This window comes from Leishmania donovani, chromosome 32 (genome assembly GCF_000227135.1).
Source record: "Leishmania donovani BPK282A1 complete genome, chromosome 32".
NCBI classification, from domain to species: domain Eukaryota; phylum Euglenozoa; class Kinetoplastea; order Trypanosomatida; family Trypanosomatidae; genus Leishmania; species Leishmania donovani.
The window spans coordinates 1,287,848-1,305,412 of NC_018259.1; the positions used below are offsets into that span (position 1 = coordinate 1,287,848).

General features: G+C 55.6%; 2 protein-coding genes across 2 annotated transcripts; both read left to right on the forward strand.

Annotated features, from left to right (window-relative positions):
* Positions 1 to 1,272: 1,272 nt before the first annotated feature.
* Positions 1,273 to 3,156, forward strand: LDBPK_323420 (hypothetical protein, conserved; the record flags this gene model as incomplete). Its single annotated transcript, XM_003863705.1, has 1 exon — positions 1,273 to 3,156. The coding sequence occupies one exon, from the start codon at positions 1,273 to 1,275 to the stop codon at positions 3,154 to 3,156; it is 1,884 nt and encodes a 627-aa protein (XP_003863753.1).
* A 9,118-nt stretch (positions 3,157 to 12,274) lies between these two features.
* On the forward strand, positions 12,275 to 13,552 carry LDBPK_323430 (dynein light intermediate chain, putative; the record flags this gene model as incomplete). Its single annotated transcript, XM_003863706.1, has 1 exon — positions 12,275 to 13,552. The coding sequence occupies one exon, from the start codon at positions 12,275 to 12,277 to the stop codon at positions 13,550 to 13,552; it is 1,278 nt and encodes a 425-aa protein (XP_003863754.1).
* Positions 13,553 to 17,565: the final 4,013 nt, after the last annotated feature.

The following is a 17,565-nucleotide window of genomic DNA, read 5'->3' on the forward strand; positions in this document are numbered from 1 at the left end:
GGTTAACTAGGTGTGGCCGCTGCGAGTGCATCGGCACCTCATTCTTGTGCGTGTGTTTTTCTGTGTCTGCCTGTTTGCCTGCACCTTCGCACAGCGTTGCTCTTCTGGCCTCTCTTGACTTCGCGCCACCTTCCTTTTCTTTTTTACCAGCTCACTTTCTCGCCTTGTGACTCTCTGCACGCGTGCGTGTGTGCGTGTGTACGGGGAGCGCCTCTGTGTCTGAGAGTGACGGTATTGTGGGATTGCTCAGTGCCTGGGCGACGTGCATTGCGTCCAGCCCGTCTGCACCGCTCACACTGTGAAGACCAAACAATAAACGCATTCTTTCTAAGGCGCTGCTTCAACATCCGTCGCCAGCACATCAGGCAGCCGCTAGGAGACAAATCGAAAAGGAGGCTACACCCCCCCTTCTCCTTTTCCAGTGGACGACCACGTCTCCTTTTCTCTCCATATATATATATATATTTCTTTTTCTTACGCTGTTCTCTTGCTTGTCTTTTCCCTTCTCTCCATCCCGAGCAGCGGCCGCCCCGACAGAGATTCTTTCCTTTCTCACGTGTTTGTCTCTGGTCTTCCCTTTCTATTAGCGTAGCGCATTTCGTGGTTTGATCTGTACTTCGCTGTTCACGCTTGCCATTCGCTCGGCTTTGACGTGCACATAGTGCGGGTGGAGGTGGTTGTGGTGGCTTGGCCGCGTCTTCTCTCTTTTTTTTTTGCTCGTTCTTGTTGTTGTTCTCGTTTTGGTTGCGCTTGAATCGTCCGTGTTGCGGTGCGTCGGAGGCTGGCGAGAGCACGCTTGCCCTTCGTTGTCCCCTCCCTTTTTTTATCGGGAGTTTTTTTTTCGCTCCTTTTCATTTGCTATTCTGTGTCTGCGCTTGCCTGCTTGCTTGTCATCTCGCTGCCTCCCTTCCTCTGCATCTCTCTGCGTGTGTGCTTCGTGTTTCCGCCCACTCGACAAGTTCCGTTGATTCCCTTTTCTTCTGCTGCCATTTGTGTGCGCTTACGCTGCAGACCCACCCGGGAGGTGCCTTGTGTGCCGTGCGAAGGCAGCTCACTGTCAGCAGAGAGGACAAGCCGCGCCCCGTATTCAACGATACACGCGACAAGCTAACCGTAAACAGGAGATTTCGCGTGCTCGCACAAGAACCGAGAAGACTGCTGATCAGAGGGAGGCGTGGACGCAAAGGCAGCACTACACCACACCGCACCAAAGGCGACGTTATCAGGTGAGAGCCCGCCTTGCCTTTTGGTGACTTCCAGCTTTGTGAGGCCATGTTGGTGGAATCCGCAATGGAGTCCGGACCCTGTGGCGACCGGCACTTCAGCTCCACAGACACGCCGACGGTGACGCGAACGCGTCCATCTCACACGACTTCTACCATCTCCGTGAAGGAGCAGATGTGCCACCTGACGGACCCACACGTCGCGCCGCCCGCCGCAGTTGCCGTCGCAGATGGCCATGCGCCGAAGGCGTCGATTGTGTCCGCGGAGGAGGTGCGTCGCGGACTGCCACGCAGACTCTCTGCTCTTAGCCTCGACACCGCTGCCGAGTCGTGGGATGGGTGCAGTGATCATGCGGAGCTGCACAAAGGCGCCACAGCAACCGCTGTGGAAGAGGAGGAAGCGGAAGACGTGTGCATCCCATACGACTACGAATCGGAGATGGAGGAGTGCAGCCAGTACACCTTTAGCAACGCACCATACAGCCCGTCCACGACGGCGGCGCTGGCGGCCGCGACGTCACCGCCGGTGGACGCGACGACATCTTCTTGCAGACGGCCGGATACACCGCGGATTCCTTCCATGCTGTCTCTGCCCAGCAGTGCTGCCCAGAGTCTGGAGCAGGAACCGCTGAGTCCACAGTGGTGCGAGCGCCAGCGCCGCGATAACGCCTCGCACCACGCTGGCGAGCACTATGCCTGGCAGCAGGGCATGAGGCATGCGACCGCCTCGGCACCCTCGCATATGCGCTACGGCCTTCGTTCCCTCGTGCGAGAGGCGTGCTGCCGCGAAATTCAAGCTCTACGCTCGAAGCCCGCCGTCACGTTTGTGCAGATGGCCGCGCCTCAGTCGGAGAGCCATACTCGTTCCTCGATGCGTGCGTCGTGCATGCTGGCCTCGGCGACGTCGACAGCGCAGCGTAAGGCCTGCTACATCCAGATCGTCACGGAGCACTGGAAGGCGCTGGAGGAACAGCTCGAGGAGCTGTTGGCGGAGACGGAGAAGGAGAGCGCGGCGGCTAGCGAGTCGCACCTACGCTCTGTGGGCTACGCCCTCAATGCCCTATCCCTCTTCAGCAATGACCCGCAGCTCATCATCCGTGAGATGAATATGGGGCACGTCGAGGAGCAGCGCCGCCAGCGGCACGATCGCGAAGCGCAGTTACTCATGACACTCGAGTCGCAGGGGCGGCTCTTCTTGTTGCCCGCCCTATACGCGGAGGAGGTCGAGGAGCCGGTGCCTGTTCTGCACATCGAGTCCGTGTTGACCCCGAACGAGAAGATGGGCGAGTACACGCACCCCTGGCAACTGCTGTCGCCCGACGCGTCTCTCTACTCGCCGTCACCAAGTCCCACGCCGGACGAGTCCATCGGCGCCATCTCCCCCTGCTCGTCGGGCTGCATCTCTGCTACATGCTCCCCCATTCTCGCCTCACAGCCGCCCTCAGCCGCGTCCACTCGGCTAAAAGTCAGCCGCCGCGACGTCTGGAAGGACATTCAGCCGCCGCGGTTGCCTCTTCTGGACCTTTTCATGACGGCTCCGGCTGTGGTGCCGTCCACCGTTGTGGCAAACAGCGAAGTCGGCGTGCCTTACGTCATGCCGGTAGACCCCACCTACGCGCAGCACGAGCTGAACCGTCAGGGGGCTCTCACTCAAGTCACTGTGGCCGACCCTCTGTCCTCCCCGCAGCTTTCCGGTGCCACAGTGCGAGGCGGGAGCACATCTGCTCGCTCCTCGGATGACTACCGGCATCCGATGCTGCTCGATGGCACGGAAGACCTCTGGGGCTCGTACGTGGAGGAGGACGTGTTCGACTACGCAGAGACGATCAAGCTGGGCGATGCGGAGGTGCTCTTGTTCAGCTTCGAAATGAACGAGGCGGTCACTGCAGCAGGACCTGCGGCAGCGTCGCGAGCGATTCTGACGGATGGCTGACGCAAGGAAAAGACAGAGAACCTTGTAACTCGAAGAGGGCGAAGTAGTTTCCCAGAGTACAGCGACCGGGTAGGCGAAGGATGGTGAAGGCTATGCGAGGAAAAAGGCGCCTCAAGCGAGAGGCGCAGGGACGTACTGCCGTGTGTGAGGTCCTCTTTTTGTGTTTCCGAATGCACGGCCAACGCGTCTTGGCTCTTTCTTTCATCCGTGCGACTACCTCACCATCTCACACCTCAGCCTCTACATCTTTCTTCATGATGTTGTTTTGACTTCTTTTTTTTTCTGCAGCGGCAATGATGGGTGCACCGTTCTGTCTCTTCTGTCTCTCTTTTGTTTTCTCTTTTCTCCTTTCTTTGTTGTGTCTTGTCTCTCTCTCCCTCTGGCTGAGTTCTGCTGGCTACGATGGCAGCAATGCGGTAGGGGGCGCGAGGTAGCGTCCCGGTCACAGCCTTTAGCAGATTTCCTCTTTTTCTCACCCGCCTCCTCCCTCCCACTCACCGATGCACGTATATGAAGGCATCCACAAACACCTTCAGACATGCATGCGCCGTCACGATGCTCCACCCTCTCCCACTTCTTTTCTTTTGCTTGTGAGATGATGATGACTCTCAAACATCCAGTTTTGATTTTTTTTTTCGTTTGAGAGAGCGGCGGCTTTGTGGGTCTGTATGTGTGTGTGTGTGTATGTCTGTTAGTAGCGGCGCATCTCATGCTGTTTTCCTTCCCCTTTTCCCACTTCTCTGGCTTGTCTTTTTTTTTTCTGTGTGCTTCCCTCTGTGTTTCTGCTTTGCCTCGCTTCTGTGGATGATCCCCCCTCCCTCTTCTCCTTCGTCTGCCTCGCCCTCTCCCCCTCTATCTCTCTCTGTGTGTATTGACTGGGGGTTTCTTTCATCGGTTTTGTTTTTCCTCTCCATTCGAGTGTGCGTTTTTTTCTTTGTACGTTTTTTTTTCATCTTTTTGATTTTTCTTCCTTCGTCTTCTCACTCTTCATGACAGCGGCGTTTTCTTTCGTTTTTATTTTATTACCTCTCTCTTTTATTTTTCGTTGTTTTTATTTGCACTGCTTCACATGGGGTGCTTCTTGCTCTTTTTCTCTTTTTTCGTTTTTCAAATTGCCGTGTTGCCGTTGAAACTGGTTATTGTTGCCTGTTGATCTTTCCGTTGGTCTGCCGTTCGGTAAGAGCTTGCCGTTTTTTTTTTTATGTGTGTGTGCGTGCCCGTCCGTCTTGTCGGTGGTTTTGTGGCGCAACCACCTGTGTGTGAGCGCCATCGGCTTCTCATCCTTTTCCCTCTGCTATTCTCCCACACTCATATGCACTTTCTGCAGGGGAAATCTTCCCGTGATTCTGTGAAATGCTGCTCATCGTTGCTTGTTCAATGATGAGCTCAAGCACAGGTAAGCTTGCGGCTGCCGCGCCGTTCGCACGAGCTGTGTGCAGGGCGAGGAAGAGGAGGAGGCGATGTATTATGCGGTAGAGGGAGAGCGGCCATGGGAAGAACGTGAAGTGAGCTCGACGGGCTTGCGTCTCCTTTTCGTGCTTTCTCACGTGTGCCAATGCCGTTTGTTTGGCCGTGTATGTATTATTATTATTGCTGTGGCGAGGGTGTGCATGAAGCACTTCTCTCTTCATGCCTTCTTCGGTTTCGTCTTCTAGCAGCTGCTCGCTCCTTTCTTTCTCGTGCGTGCGAGGCTCTGATCGCTCCTTGCTCACGCTCCAGTCTTTCTATCAGAGGCGTGAGTGAACACCCCTTCCCTCGTTTTCTCTCACGACACCCCACTCCTCTCATGTTGACTTTGGTGCTCTCTCGCCTCGTCGCTTTCCCTTCTGCATTTCTTCTAGAGGATGATTTCAGCTGCGTGTTCGGCGGGACGGCGTGCCTGTTTCGCTCTCTTTCTGTGCGCCTCGCTGCCCCGGCTTTTTCCTTTGTGCGTTTGTGTGTTTCTCTCTCGCCAACGACTAGTGCAGGTGGATGCGACTGGCTTAAGTGGTACTTCCCTCTTATCACCACCCCCTCCTCCACCTCTCACGCACGCAGACGGTGAGCTGCCACCACAGAGCAACTGCTGCTTCTTTCCCCTACCAAATCGCTGTCTCTCTTCGACGGTGCTCATGCTTGTCCTCCTCTCCCTTCCGTCGTCGTCGGTGTGCCCGTGCTTGTTTTTGTTTTCTGGGGCTTTTTCGTTTGAGCCTGCCTCTCTCTCTCTCTCCGTGAGTTCATGATCAACTGTGGCTGCCTTCCCCTCCACTGTGTGTGTGCAGCTGAGCGTGCAGTGCGCTTACGTGGACGCGTGTGAGCACGCACCTGTTGACCATAAAACGTGCTTCTCTTTCTCAGCCCCTTGCAATGTTAAGCTTCTGCGGGGCGCGCCTTCAAAGACACACGCACACGCACACGCCTTTCATGGCTGCACGCCCCTCGCCTATAGGGGAGAAGGGAGCCACAGCGCCGCTTGGTTTGTTCGAGGCAACGCTGACCGCCCCGTTCACTACTCATCGCCGTCCTTTTCGTTGCTGTTGTTTTTTTTTTTTCCTTTTCGCTCTCTTCTTCGTGCCACCCATCGCCACTACTAGCCGCCATCAAACAAAAGGGAAACCGCTATTACTCCCTCTTCCTTCTCTTCCCTCTGTCACCCTTGCGCCGTGCCCTTACGCCACTCCAGCCCATGTTCGCTGAACAACCCCCACCAAAAAAAAAAGAAAAAAAAAACGGCACTTCAGCTTTATTGTCTTGCGCCCGTGTGTGCTCGTTTTCTCGCTTTCGTTTGCTCCCCCCTCCTCTTCCCACTCAAAACTCGTCTTTGGATAAATTGGACTTTCTGAGGGTTTGTGTCCCACCCCACATCCTCCCCGTCTGCCGCTTACTACTTTTCTTTTTGTTTTTTTTTCCGGGGTTTCAAAGTGATCACTTCGCTGGAGTATGGATTGCTTTTTGTTTGGTTTACTTCATATGTGCTCCTTGCACTGATGTGCCCCTGCCGATGGTTCCCGGTTTTGTCTGTTCGCGCTCTCTGTCTTTCTCTGTGGGTTTGTGTTTGCTTATCTCTTCTTTCTCTGCGTTTTCTCTTCGCCTTCGGATTCTCGTGACGGGACCCATCGAGTGTGCATGTCTTCTAACCTTCTCCCCCCTCATCATCTCTGCCGACCTCCCTCCTTTGGTCCCTCGTGTGTCTCCCTATCTCTATCCCTCACTTTCTTTGTGACATCGCCTACACCGACATGCATCCGCACGCGATCATAAAGACGGAGGGCACTCTTCTCTCACGAATCCTCTTTACCCTTCCTATCTCTTCATTGATATTACGCATGGCGCACGCCAAGTCTCCAGCCCCGCCTCAGCCTCCGCCTCTTCTTCCTACTCCTCCCCACGATGGGATGTATTCATTTCGATTCTTCTTCCGCCCATTTTTTCCCCCTTCTGTGCCTGCGTATATATATAGACTCCGTTCTTCTGTCGCCGAGGGCGTCTCTTTTCGATCCGCCTAAGGAGGGGGGGGGCTTTTCTTTCCTTTTTTTGGTTTTTGTTGTTTTCTGCTTTCGTTCCTGTGTTTGCGTGGGGGCGTGTTCTATTTTTTCCCCCTTTTCGTTGCTCTGCTGTTTTTCTTGCATTGCCATGCACTGAATTGCGTGCAACGGCGGCGGATGACGATATGTACGTATTCATAGCAAACCCAGCAACGCAGAAAACACACAACAACAACCCCCCTCCCCTCCACAAAAAAAAAGAAACACCTACACCCACGCGCACATGCACCCATACTAATAACACCAACAACACCATCTCCTCTCCCCCAAACTTAACAGCAGCCAAACACAAAGCAAAATAAAACCAGCCAACAAAAAGACGTCTCATCTTTCCCCCTCTCTGTATTTTAACTGCACTGTTCCTGACTTTCTTTTTCCATGTTCCCACACCGCTGCACTGATGATGCCGGACAACGCGGCGTGGTACCGAGGCTCCGTACAGCCCATATACTGTGTGGGGAAGCCATGCAGCACCCCCCCTCCCCCTACTATCCCTGCCAGTGCTGAACTGCCTCTGGTGGTGGTGACAGGGCCGGGGTGCCTACGACTTGGGAAAGCCAGAGCGATTTATCGCCACGGAGGCCGGCGGCCACGTCCAGGACGGCGCGCTGTGTCGGGGCGACCCGCCACCGTGGACATGCTTGTACCACACGCACGCATGAAGGGCAAAGTGCCAGCGTGACTCGAGCGTATCCCACCCGATACTCAGTGCCCACTCGTGTGGGCGAGCCTGAGCCGCCCTGAGGGGGGAGCACCACGTGGTGACTGGCACAATGGGAGCGGCTGTGAGGCAACCTGGGAGACGGCGGGTGGTGGGTGGAGTTCGAGGCAGGGGCCGTGCTCTCAGATGGCTGGGTCGGTGCATTGCTGCAACGCGTGTTTCACGCTGCTCCGCATCACGCGGATGGGGTCTATGGCAGGCCGGGTAGAGTGCGCTCATTCACTATGGCAGCATGAGCACGTTGAAGGAAACGAAAATCCAACTTCGTTGCTTTCTTAGATGTTGCTCTGCGCGTGCGCGTGCTTGGCGTGTGCATATTTGCCTTTTTTTTTCGGTGCCTCGCTTCGCCGCCTCTTCCTTCATCTTCACCGCACACCCTCCCGTTCCACCCTCACCTGCCACTCCCATTCCGGTCGATTTCTTTTTCTTTTCTTCGATGTTCTTACGTGGAGTAGCTCTCTCGTTGCCTTTGTATAGCTCGCTTCTCTCCAGTCTATCTTCCTAGATCGCTCTTTCTCTTTCTTGTCCCTGTATCGTCGACAGCTCGAAACTTCGTCAACCGACCGGCCTACGGAGGCAAGGGCATGCACGCGTGTCTATGAGCGTTTATCTTCCAAGTTTGCCATCTTCCGTGAGGGCAGGGGGGTATTGGTGCGTCTGCTTTGCTTCGCTGCCCCATCCCACCGCCCCCCCCTCCGTCTTTGCCGCTGTGGAGCGTGTGTGCGTGTCTCCTGTGCCTGCATCTGGAAGGTGCGTGCGTGTGTCTGCGAGGCAGCGAAACGAGCGATGCGATCGCATGCATGTGTGCCTTTTCTGTTTGCCTGTTTTTTTTTATATTGATTTGCTGTTATTGCCGTGCCCCTCTTCCACTCTTTCTTCTGTATTCCTTGCTCCCCTTTCTCGATTGGGGGAGGGGGCGGGCATTTTATTTTTATCTGTCATCTGTACATCTCGGCGGTGCTGCGATCCCCTCCCTTCCTCACCCTCACACGCACACGCACATGAACACACGCATCCCCATCCTCTCTCATTTCTTCCTGCCATTGTCGACGAAGTTGTGCTACCCTCTACAGCAGAGAAGAAAAAAACGATTCCTATCTGGTTTTACATCTCTTCGACTGAGGCGACTCTGCTTCGCCCTCTTCTTCCCGTAGGAGCCTCTGTGTCTCCCGGTCTCTGTCTGTCGCTGTCTAATCAGCTCTCTGTCGACGGCTTGTCTTCTTGTCCGAGTCGTTGGGCGTGTGCTTGCGTGCGTGTGTGCGCTTCTTTCCTCGTCTCAGGCAGAGATGGAAGCGATGCCCCTCATGCTCCACTTGTTGTTTCGCCTAAGTTTGCTTTTTCTTGCCGAGTCTCTTCGCTTTTCCTTTGTTCCCTTCTCTTGTGCGGTCACTGTGTGCGCGAGGGGATCGCTGAAGAGGGAGGGGGGGGGATAAGTAAAGTTTGTGGAGGCGACGGAAGAAGAGCGGCTCAAGGGGAGTAGGCGAAGAGGCGGTGAGGAATGTCGCTAAACTGAACCTCTCCTGTGAGCGCCACCGCGGAGCTGCCCCTTTCCATCTTTGCTCGGACACCCACACATGAACGGACGCACATGAATGACCTCTATTTTTTTTTTTTCTGTAGCCGAATCGAGTACAAACACAAGCACGCCTGTCCGTCGAGCGAGAGGGCGAAGAGGGGAACAGGAGTCTGCAACGCTTGTGTTTTTGGACTGCAGTTTTCTTCGGCCCCCTCTCTGCATCTCCCTTTTTTTTTGTGCGCTAAGGGGCTTGCTGTTGGACTCATCAGGATCATCAAGCTATTCTGTGCGCTTTTTTGCCGCGGGATGTGTGCGTGTCGCTCTCTCTGTCCCTTCCACCCGTCTTCCTCCCTCACTCCGTCTGTTGCTGCGCTGCCAGGCTCCATTAATGCATTCCTTGCCTGCCTCTCTTTCTATGTTATCTGTTTCTCTTACCTGTTGTAACTGTTCTCGCTTTTAAGTGTGCATGTTTTCTTCTTTGTGATGACCTGTGCGTGCGTGTGTGTGTGTGGAAGAGGACCGTCATGAAACCAAAGCCAAAGGCCCACCCCTTCAAAAGAAGAATGAAAAAACCAAGGCAGTTGGCTCGATTCTTCACCACCACAGTGTCTCTCTTTTTTCCTCAGAATGAGGAGAGTAGAGTAAGCTGCATACAGGTCCCCCTTCCCTCCACACCATCACACACACACACACACACACACACACAACTGAAGAGTCTTCAAGTAGAGAGCGAGTGAGCGTAAGGAGTCTCAGCGGCAGATTTGCCTCTCTCCGACATCCGTTTGGCAGTCTAGCACACCCGTGTAGATTCTTTCTCCCTCCCTTTCGACTTGACATGCCCATGTCCGTGTCCGTGTTCGTGTGTGTGTGTGAGCCTGTGCGCCCTTTCATCTTCGCTGCTGTTGAGCCACTTGACTGTCTTCTGCCCTTCTCCCTGTTCACCTATGCATGGTATGTACGTTCGAGTGCGTCGCTCGCCGTTGGCAACTGCACATGCTGCGTGATACGTTCTGTGTAGGCATGTCTTCGGCGTTTTGTCACTTGTTCACCTTTTTTTTTTCGTTGTTTCCTTTTTACGCCATCTCTTTTCTCTCTGTTTCTCGCTCACTCCGGTGTGCTGCTGACGATGCTCACAGAACTTGTTTCCGTGCATCACCTTCAGCGCCCTTTTCTCTCTCCCTCTCTTCATTCCTATATATTTCTATATTTACCTGCATATACATATACATATACATATATATATCTGCATATATATATATATATGTGCGTTTCTATATATATATATATATGTATATATTGTATATGGATATATCTATGCCGTTGTCGGCTGACTTCGCTTTGTTTCTGTTATTAGTTATATATATATATATATATATGTTCCTCTCTTTCATATCTCCGCTTGCTTCCGACTTTCTTTTTCTTTTGCTGGTGTTTTCCCTTTTTTTTTCGCTGCCTCTCTCAATGCCTTTGCGTGTGTCCCTCTTTCTGTCGAGTGCACATGCCTCTGTGTATGCGTGTATGTGTGCGAGTGGGTGCGTGTGGTCGCCTCTCGTCCTTCTCGGATGACACACTCTCTCTTTTCTATTTATATCTTTCGTTTCACCACTTTGAGAATGAAGAAGGCGAATGTGTGAATGCAGAAAAAGAGGCGCACATCAGCAAACAGGAGAGCGCGCGCCCACGAAGGCTCCCGCACACATGTGCGGCACTCGCTCAAGTCGATACTTTGCGAGTCTCTTTTCTAGCGCCGCATCCTTCTCTCTCGGATGGTGCAGGTCAGCGAGTGCGAGGCGAGGTGCACGTACGTATTGCCTCTATCTTGCCCTTTGCTTGCTTTACGCTTGTGGGCTCTACTCAAACAGAACCTTTCCCATGCTTTTTTTTTTGCTAGTTGATGTGCTCGCGTACATCCTTCGTCTCCTCTCTCTCTCTCGATCTGCGCGCGTGTCTACACTCCTGTGTGCGCGTGTACCGACTTGTTGTTGTCTGTTTTGACTATCTTGTGTTTCTGTTTTCCTTCCCTCTGACCCACTTCACGCGTTGGCTCTTTTCGCTTCCCTTGTTTGCTTGCTTGTTTCCTCTTCCTATCTCACGCTTTTTTTTTCAGTGGCTCCTCCCCTCCTTCTTGATACGGTTTACACGTTTTCAACTGCACACGCCTATTCCTTTGTGATTTTGTTGTGCGTTCCTTCTTTCGTTTTTTTTTGTCTGTGACCTGTTCGCTTGTTCTTCTCCCCGTGCCCTCTCCCCTTGCCTCGCTTCGCATCTCTCTTTGTCATCTCTCTGTGTTCCTCTCACTCAGTCTCTCTCGTTGATGGCGCGCTCGCGAGGATGTCTTTTTCTGTGGAGGGCTTTCACTGAACTGGTGCGGCACGGCTTCCCTCTTTCTCGTTTCTTGTTTTATGGTCTAGGTCTTAAGTTGCCCGTCTTAGTGCCGTTAGTGCCATCTTGCTTCAGCGGGTCTATGAAAGTGTCGAGAGGGAAGAAAAACTACAAAAAGAAAAAAGAAAATGCTCGCGACACGCTCGGGACATACGCCTCCACTGATCGAAATTATTTGATGAAGAGGGGGGTTTAGGTTTTGCGCCACGGCGACGCGAGAGAATCAAGTACTCTGGACCACCCGCAGCCGCGCGGCGCAGTTTCGTGCATCGCGTCCTCGCAACAACAACAAAAAAAGGAGTGGAATTCAAGATCGAAGAAGAGGGCTGTGCGCTGCGATCGCTGCTGGGCAGTCCCTCTGCTGGCCCTGCAGTTCTTCCGTCCCTATCCACCCCCATACCCCTTTCTCTCCATCGAGGAATCCGCGGAGGCAAAACCACCTCCCAAAACGTTAAGGCTCGGCGCGCGCGTAATGGCAACGCATCAGTGCAGCCGAGTCCCCCGCATGAATAGACTGCGCTCCTCTTTGATTATCGTGGCCAGGTGCTCTAACGCGCTGATGTCGCATCCATCTCTGTGCCTTTCTCCCACTCTCCCCTGTGCTGTCCATCGTCACATACGTACAACGACACATCTGCATTGCTTGCTTTTTTTTTTCGTTTTCAAACGCAGCTGCGATCTCGGACAGCTTCTTCCCTTCCTCGTCTCGTCTCCATTCCTGTGCACATTGTACTACTTCTTTCTCGGCTCACTCACCGGCCCGGCGACTACGAAAAGAGGAATAGAGGAGGCACACACACACACACACACGTGCGCGCATCAACAGTGGCGTGGCGGCATTTTTCCCGCTTGTTCTCCCTCAGTCACATACGCCCTCCCTCTATTCTTCCTTTGTACCTGGCGTTTACTGTGTTTTATGTTGTGAAGTCGGCGCGACAGCTCTCACCACAGCAGGAGTTGAGAACCGAAGGAGGGATGCCCGGCTCACCGGTGGATAGAAAGCCTGAGGCCTCGAGAAACGGTGGGCAGAAGGGTGCCGCTGAGCATCTGCAGCCGCCGCGCAGGCCTTCAAAGACGCCGTCTGAAGAAGGCGCCGAGTCGCCCCTGCGGCAGTCGCAGGAGCTCTCCGAGACCCCGACCACTGCCGCCACCGGCACCAGTGCGAGCATTGTCATCGATCCCACAAAGGATCTCTGGCAGAACATCACGCGAAATGTCAAGGACGCTAACGTCGAGCAGACGGAGACGAGCCTGGTCATGGTCGGAGCCTCTGGCAGCGGCAAGACGACTCTTCTCCACCGCATCTATACCTCTTTTCAGAGCAGCTCGAGTGGATCTGGCCCTAAGAGGGTAAAGGCGACGACGGCGCTGGACTACAGCTTCGCCCGCCGATCGGAGCGCAACGTGGCGCCCGTGGCACATTTCTGGGAGATCGCGCAAGGGACGCAGTTCTCGCAGCTGCTGGACATTGTGTTGACGCCGGAGAACGTGCACGCCGTGGCGGCGGCGGTGGTGGTGGACGCGAGTGAAGAAGGGCTGCCGGTGGCATGGGAGACAGCCACGTACTGGTTGCGCCGGCTCGACCAGCGCGTCAGCGATATTTCGCAGCGCATGAAGGCGAAGGGGTCGACCACGCCAGCGAAAATCCTGACCCGTGCGCAGAAGGCTATCGGGCTCGACCATCCAGATCTGAAGCGCATGCGACTCAGCGGGATTCCGACGGTGCTTGTCGTCAACAAGATCGACGCGTTCCGTGGCGACATGCAGCAATTGAAACTCTTGTGCCGTAGCATGCGCTACCTCGCCCACCTGTACGGCGCCCACGTCGTCTTCACCAGCGAGCAGGAGAGCGTGCGATGGCGCGCGCTGATGAACTTCACTCTCTTTCAAGCCCCGTTCGACCCCAAGTACTTGCAGACAGATCCGGAGCGGAGTGCCGTGTTGCTGACGGTCGACCGCGACAGTTTCTTGGACATTGGCGACCCCGATGTGAGTCGGCTCGGCGGCAGCGTCAGTACCGGCGACGCGGAACTGGATCGCTGGAAGGCGCCCTTTGACGAGGCGTTTCCGCCAAAGAAGCTGAACGAGGAGGACAAGGTAGTGGACGATCCTTTCATCCGCCGCCTGTACGACACAGCGGAGGGCGGCTTCGGCGATCCGGTGATCGACGCCTTGCGCAAGCAGAAGGATGAGGAGCTGGAGCAGTACCGCAAGAAGAGCAGCAACGCCGCCAACGCCAGCAAGGCCAAGTGAGGCGCTGCTGGGAAAGGTTAAAAAGGACAGAGGGGCGTGTGCGGCGCTTGTCGGCGGTACCGCTGCTAAGTTTCTCCTCTCCCCCCTCCCCAAAACAAAGAGCAGACAAAGGCGCGGCTGTGTGGAGTTGGTGGCACTGCTGATGCATCAGCTGCCGCGCAGCACGCTGCAGACTGTTTTTTGGGTACGCGTCTGCGGGCCGTTGGTTTTTGCATGCCATGCTTAGACGATTCGGTGTGCATGCGTATGTGTACATGCGTCTGTCGATGTAGAGGAAGCGGCGCCCCCTCGATTGCTCTGTGCGCGTTGTGATGACACTCTCTCTTGCGTGGCGGTAGCGGCGTTGGGAGGAGAACGCATAGCGACTTTGACACCCCTGCGGTGGGACCCGCCAGGTGTGTTAAGCGTGGTGCATGTGTGCTAGTATGCGGGTATGTGTGTGCGCGTCGGTCTTTCGCCGCCTTTCTCTAGACTTTCCTGCATGATCGCGTTCTCCATCTCCGCCACACCGACCATCTCTTGCCAGCTCCCTGCACCTCTTGCCTCCGTCTTCAGCCTCCGATGGAGAACACAAGGATACGGCGATGGGGGAGTAGGCACGGTAGGGAAAGGGCTATCGCGTCCCTTGTCAAGGCCCACCTGACGCGACAAAACACCCACAGCAACGAGACGGACGAAACAAACCCAACCTGCTGAGCCGAAAGCCGAGTTGCATGCTACTTCCGCACGCAACATCATGCCCTTGCCGTTCCACTCTCTCACAGTGTTTCGCCAGCCGCTGCCGCCTCTGCCTTTCTTTGCGCCCTCTCTTCACTACAACGTGCCGCTTGCACCTTCGCCGCTGTCGTGGGAGGGCGTATGTGTGTGTGTGTGTGTGGACACGCGAAGGGCGAGGGAGAGGGCCGAAGTGCCGCAAGGCGTACGAGCGTCTGCGCGTGAAGTCGAAGGAGTGAGCCTCTCCTCTACGCTCTCTTTTTCATGGCATCGACCTCATGGCGGCAAGGAGGGCTAACTGATCCGCGAGTTGCGAGGCAGTCGATAGGCCTTTTCTGATTGCATCACTCGTCTTCACAACTGTGCGATCCTCCTCACATATGTGCTGCTCTATTTTTGACTGCGGCCACCCTCACCGCTCGTGCACCTCCGTTGTTTTCCCATCTTCTCTCCTGCTGTGTCCTCTTTCTTGCTCCTCTCGCTCCCTTTTGCACTCACACGCGCACGTGCACAGCCGACATCAAAACGCGAACAATAAAAGTATCATCTGCGAGAAAAGCGAAACGTTGTATGCACACGCTGGGCATCTCTCCACCTTCTGCTCTCGTAGCTCTCGCAGCTCTCCCAATACTCGCAGCCGCACATACACCTCATTTAAGAGGCGAACGTCTTCTGCGCATTCGCGTATCGTGCGCATGCGCGTGCTGCTGGCGCACTGGCTGCTTTAAATCTTCAGCAGCGCACCCTCTTTTCCTCTCTCTCCCTACACTCATTCGCTCACGCACCCGCCTTCGCAGCTTGTTCGCTCCGCGTCGCTCTGGAGCTCTCCATTGCTTTCTGTTCAAGCTCTGTGCGAGCACGTCGCGCAGCGAGGCAACCGTGAGCAGTCCAAAGACGAGAGAGAGGGTTTGCTGTTCCCAAGGTCGGCGTCCGTTCTAGGCTGATTGGCGATCTTGCACCTTATTCGACCAGCCCCCTATTCTTCTCCCCGTGATGCTGTGTGCTGGCCAGACGCTATACACCGGCACGGACGCGAATGTACACACACACGCACATAAAGCCATCTTTTCAGTCTCCTTTTATCTCTTTTTCCTATTGTCACTGCCATCCCTCCCCTCGTCTTCTCCCCACGTGGGGGCCTGTTCCTCACCAGCCTGTCGTTCCTTTCGCGAGTGCTCCTCCTCTCCTCCGTCTAATTCGCTTCGTGTTCGTCGTCGTGCGCGTGCGCATGCCCGTGTGCCACGCGCCCGTCGAATGCGCTTCGCCCCACTCTCCCCCTTTTTTGTTTGCCTTGCTTGCGCCCTTTTCTTTGCCGTATATGGATTGCTCGTTGCGTTTGTGAGCGCATTCGAATAGCAGCCATCCAATAACCCACACGCGGAATCTCCATCCCTTAACGCACGCTCGACGGCCGACATCACGCCCCTCGCCTTTCCCTCGCTTCTCCATCAACCGCACCGCGGTCTAACGAAACTGCACAGCACCGCGTCCTTTTTCCGCTCCCCCCCCTTTGCGCTGGTCTGTGTTCACAATCTCAGGCATCTGCGAGGCCGACACGCATACGTGAATACACACGGCAAGGGGTCAGCGACGCGAACCGCACGCAAAATACACGTGCTTCTCGTTGCTGGCGCAGTTGTTCGCTTTTCCTCTCGCAATCTCCTCCTTATCTCTATGTTTCCATGTCGTGAATGCAGGTTGACTGAGCCGCCTTGGGGGTGGGGGTGGGGTGCATGCATGAGAGAGCTGGTATGCGTAGATACGGCGTTATGGACGCCTCGCCCGCCGCAGCCGCAGGGACCTGCGCCCGTGCCTGTCCGCTTCAAGCCTGTCACCATGAGCAGGCCGCGCTTCTCGCGCCTGTGTACGGAAGGCCTGGCTGTAGCGCTGCGACTACCCGCAGAGACAGCCTTAGAGGCGGCACTTGCTGATGTTGAGGAGGCGCTGCAGGAAGTTGCCACTGCCCCTACCTCCTCGTCGCGGAGAAAGATGCAAGGTGAGAGGCCGAATGCTCGGCCGGCCCTATGCTTCGCCGCCTCGAATGGGCAAGCGCATTCAGCAGATGTCCTTCCGCTCACCCACTCGACTGTTGTCTTGGGGTCACCCACAGTGCAAGCCAGCACCTTGGCTGGGCTGCAGCACCGTGACCTGGCGAAACGGTGCACGGTGAAAGCGACTGAGAGCGCGTCTGCTGGACCCCTCTCTTCGCCTGAGTATGCTGTAGCTGCCCCGGCCGAGACCGTCGCGCAGGGGCTGGAAGCCCAGCCACCGCCCTGCAGCGCAAACCTGCAACCTCCAGCCCCCCGACCTGCACGTTGGATTTCAATGGCGATGTGCGTGGCGACGCCGACCTTCATTTTTGATACACAACCGAATTGCGTTTTGGCGCCCTGGGCATGTCGGATCTGCGCAGCGCGGTGAGCGTTGCCCGGCTGCCCGGCGGGAAAGTTCAAACGCGATTACGAACGCAGTAAATGTGGAAAAAAAAGCACGAGGTGGCTCGGGGTGAGCACGCGAGGGAGGAGCCGGCCGTCAAGCCGCCAGGCACCCTTGCCGCGCGAAATCAAGAGCGGAAAAGACGCGTGGGATAAGTCGTACGCCTCGCCCGAGAAGACGCCGTCACCAACGCCGCCGGCGGTGACACCACCGCCGATGCCATCTAAACAGCCGAGTGAACTGTCGCACGTGCCGCTGCTGCTGCGCGACGCCGCGGAGGTGAACGCGACGTGCCCAGCACGTCAGCCCTTACGTTGACGTTTGCGTCGGTCTCTGTTTCTCTCCGGGCCCCAACGCTGCCTCCGCCAGTCGTGGTACCGCACGGTACCATGAGGCTCCTCAGTGCACCAGTGAGGATTCTTTGAGCACTCCGCCCGTGCCCACCACTTCCAGCAGCGTCAGCAACTCCCATATGAGCAAGGAGGATTTCTTGCTCTCATCAAGCCCACTGGAGAGGCGGCAGCGATCTCCTCGACACTCGAGCGCGTGTCTTTGCCAAGGCCCGCGTTGTGGCGCAACTGCGACGGACTGGACTCGCCGGCTGAAGGGGTAGGAAGCCAAGAAAAAAAAAAAAGATGGCCAGACTAGTTAAAGCGAAGGAGAAGCGGCCTCGCCACACCTACCGTTCGCTCTATATCCCAGAGCCTCGCTTAAACTTCGAACACACGCCGCAGAAAAAGTGCGCACGGCGTTGATGCAGCGATGGCGCACAAAGGGCACAGGAAACACAGACAACACGTCTCTCTCTCTCGTTCTCTCATGGCGTCGCCTCGCTTGCTATGGGGAATCTCCCCTGCCTCCTT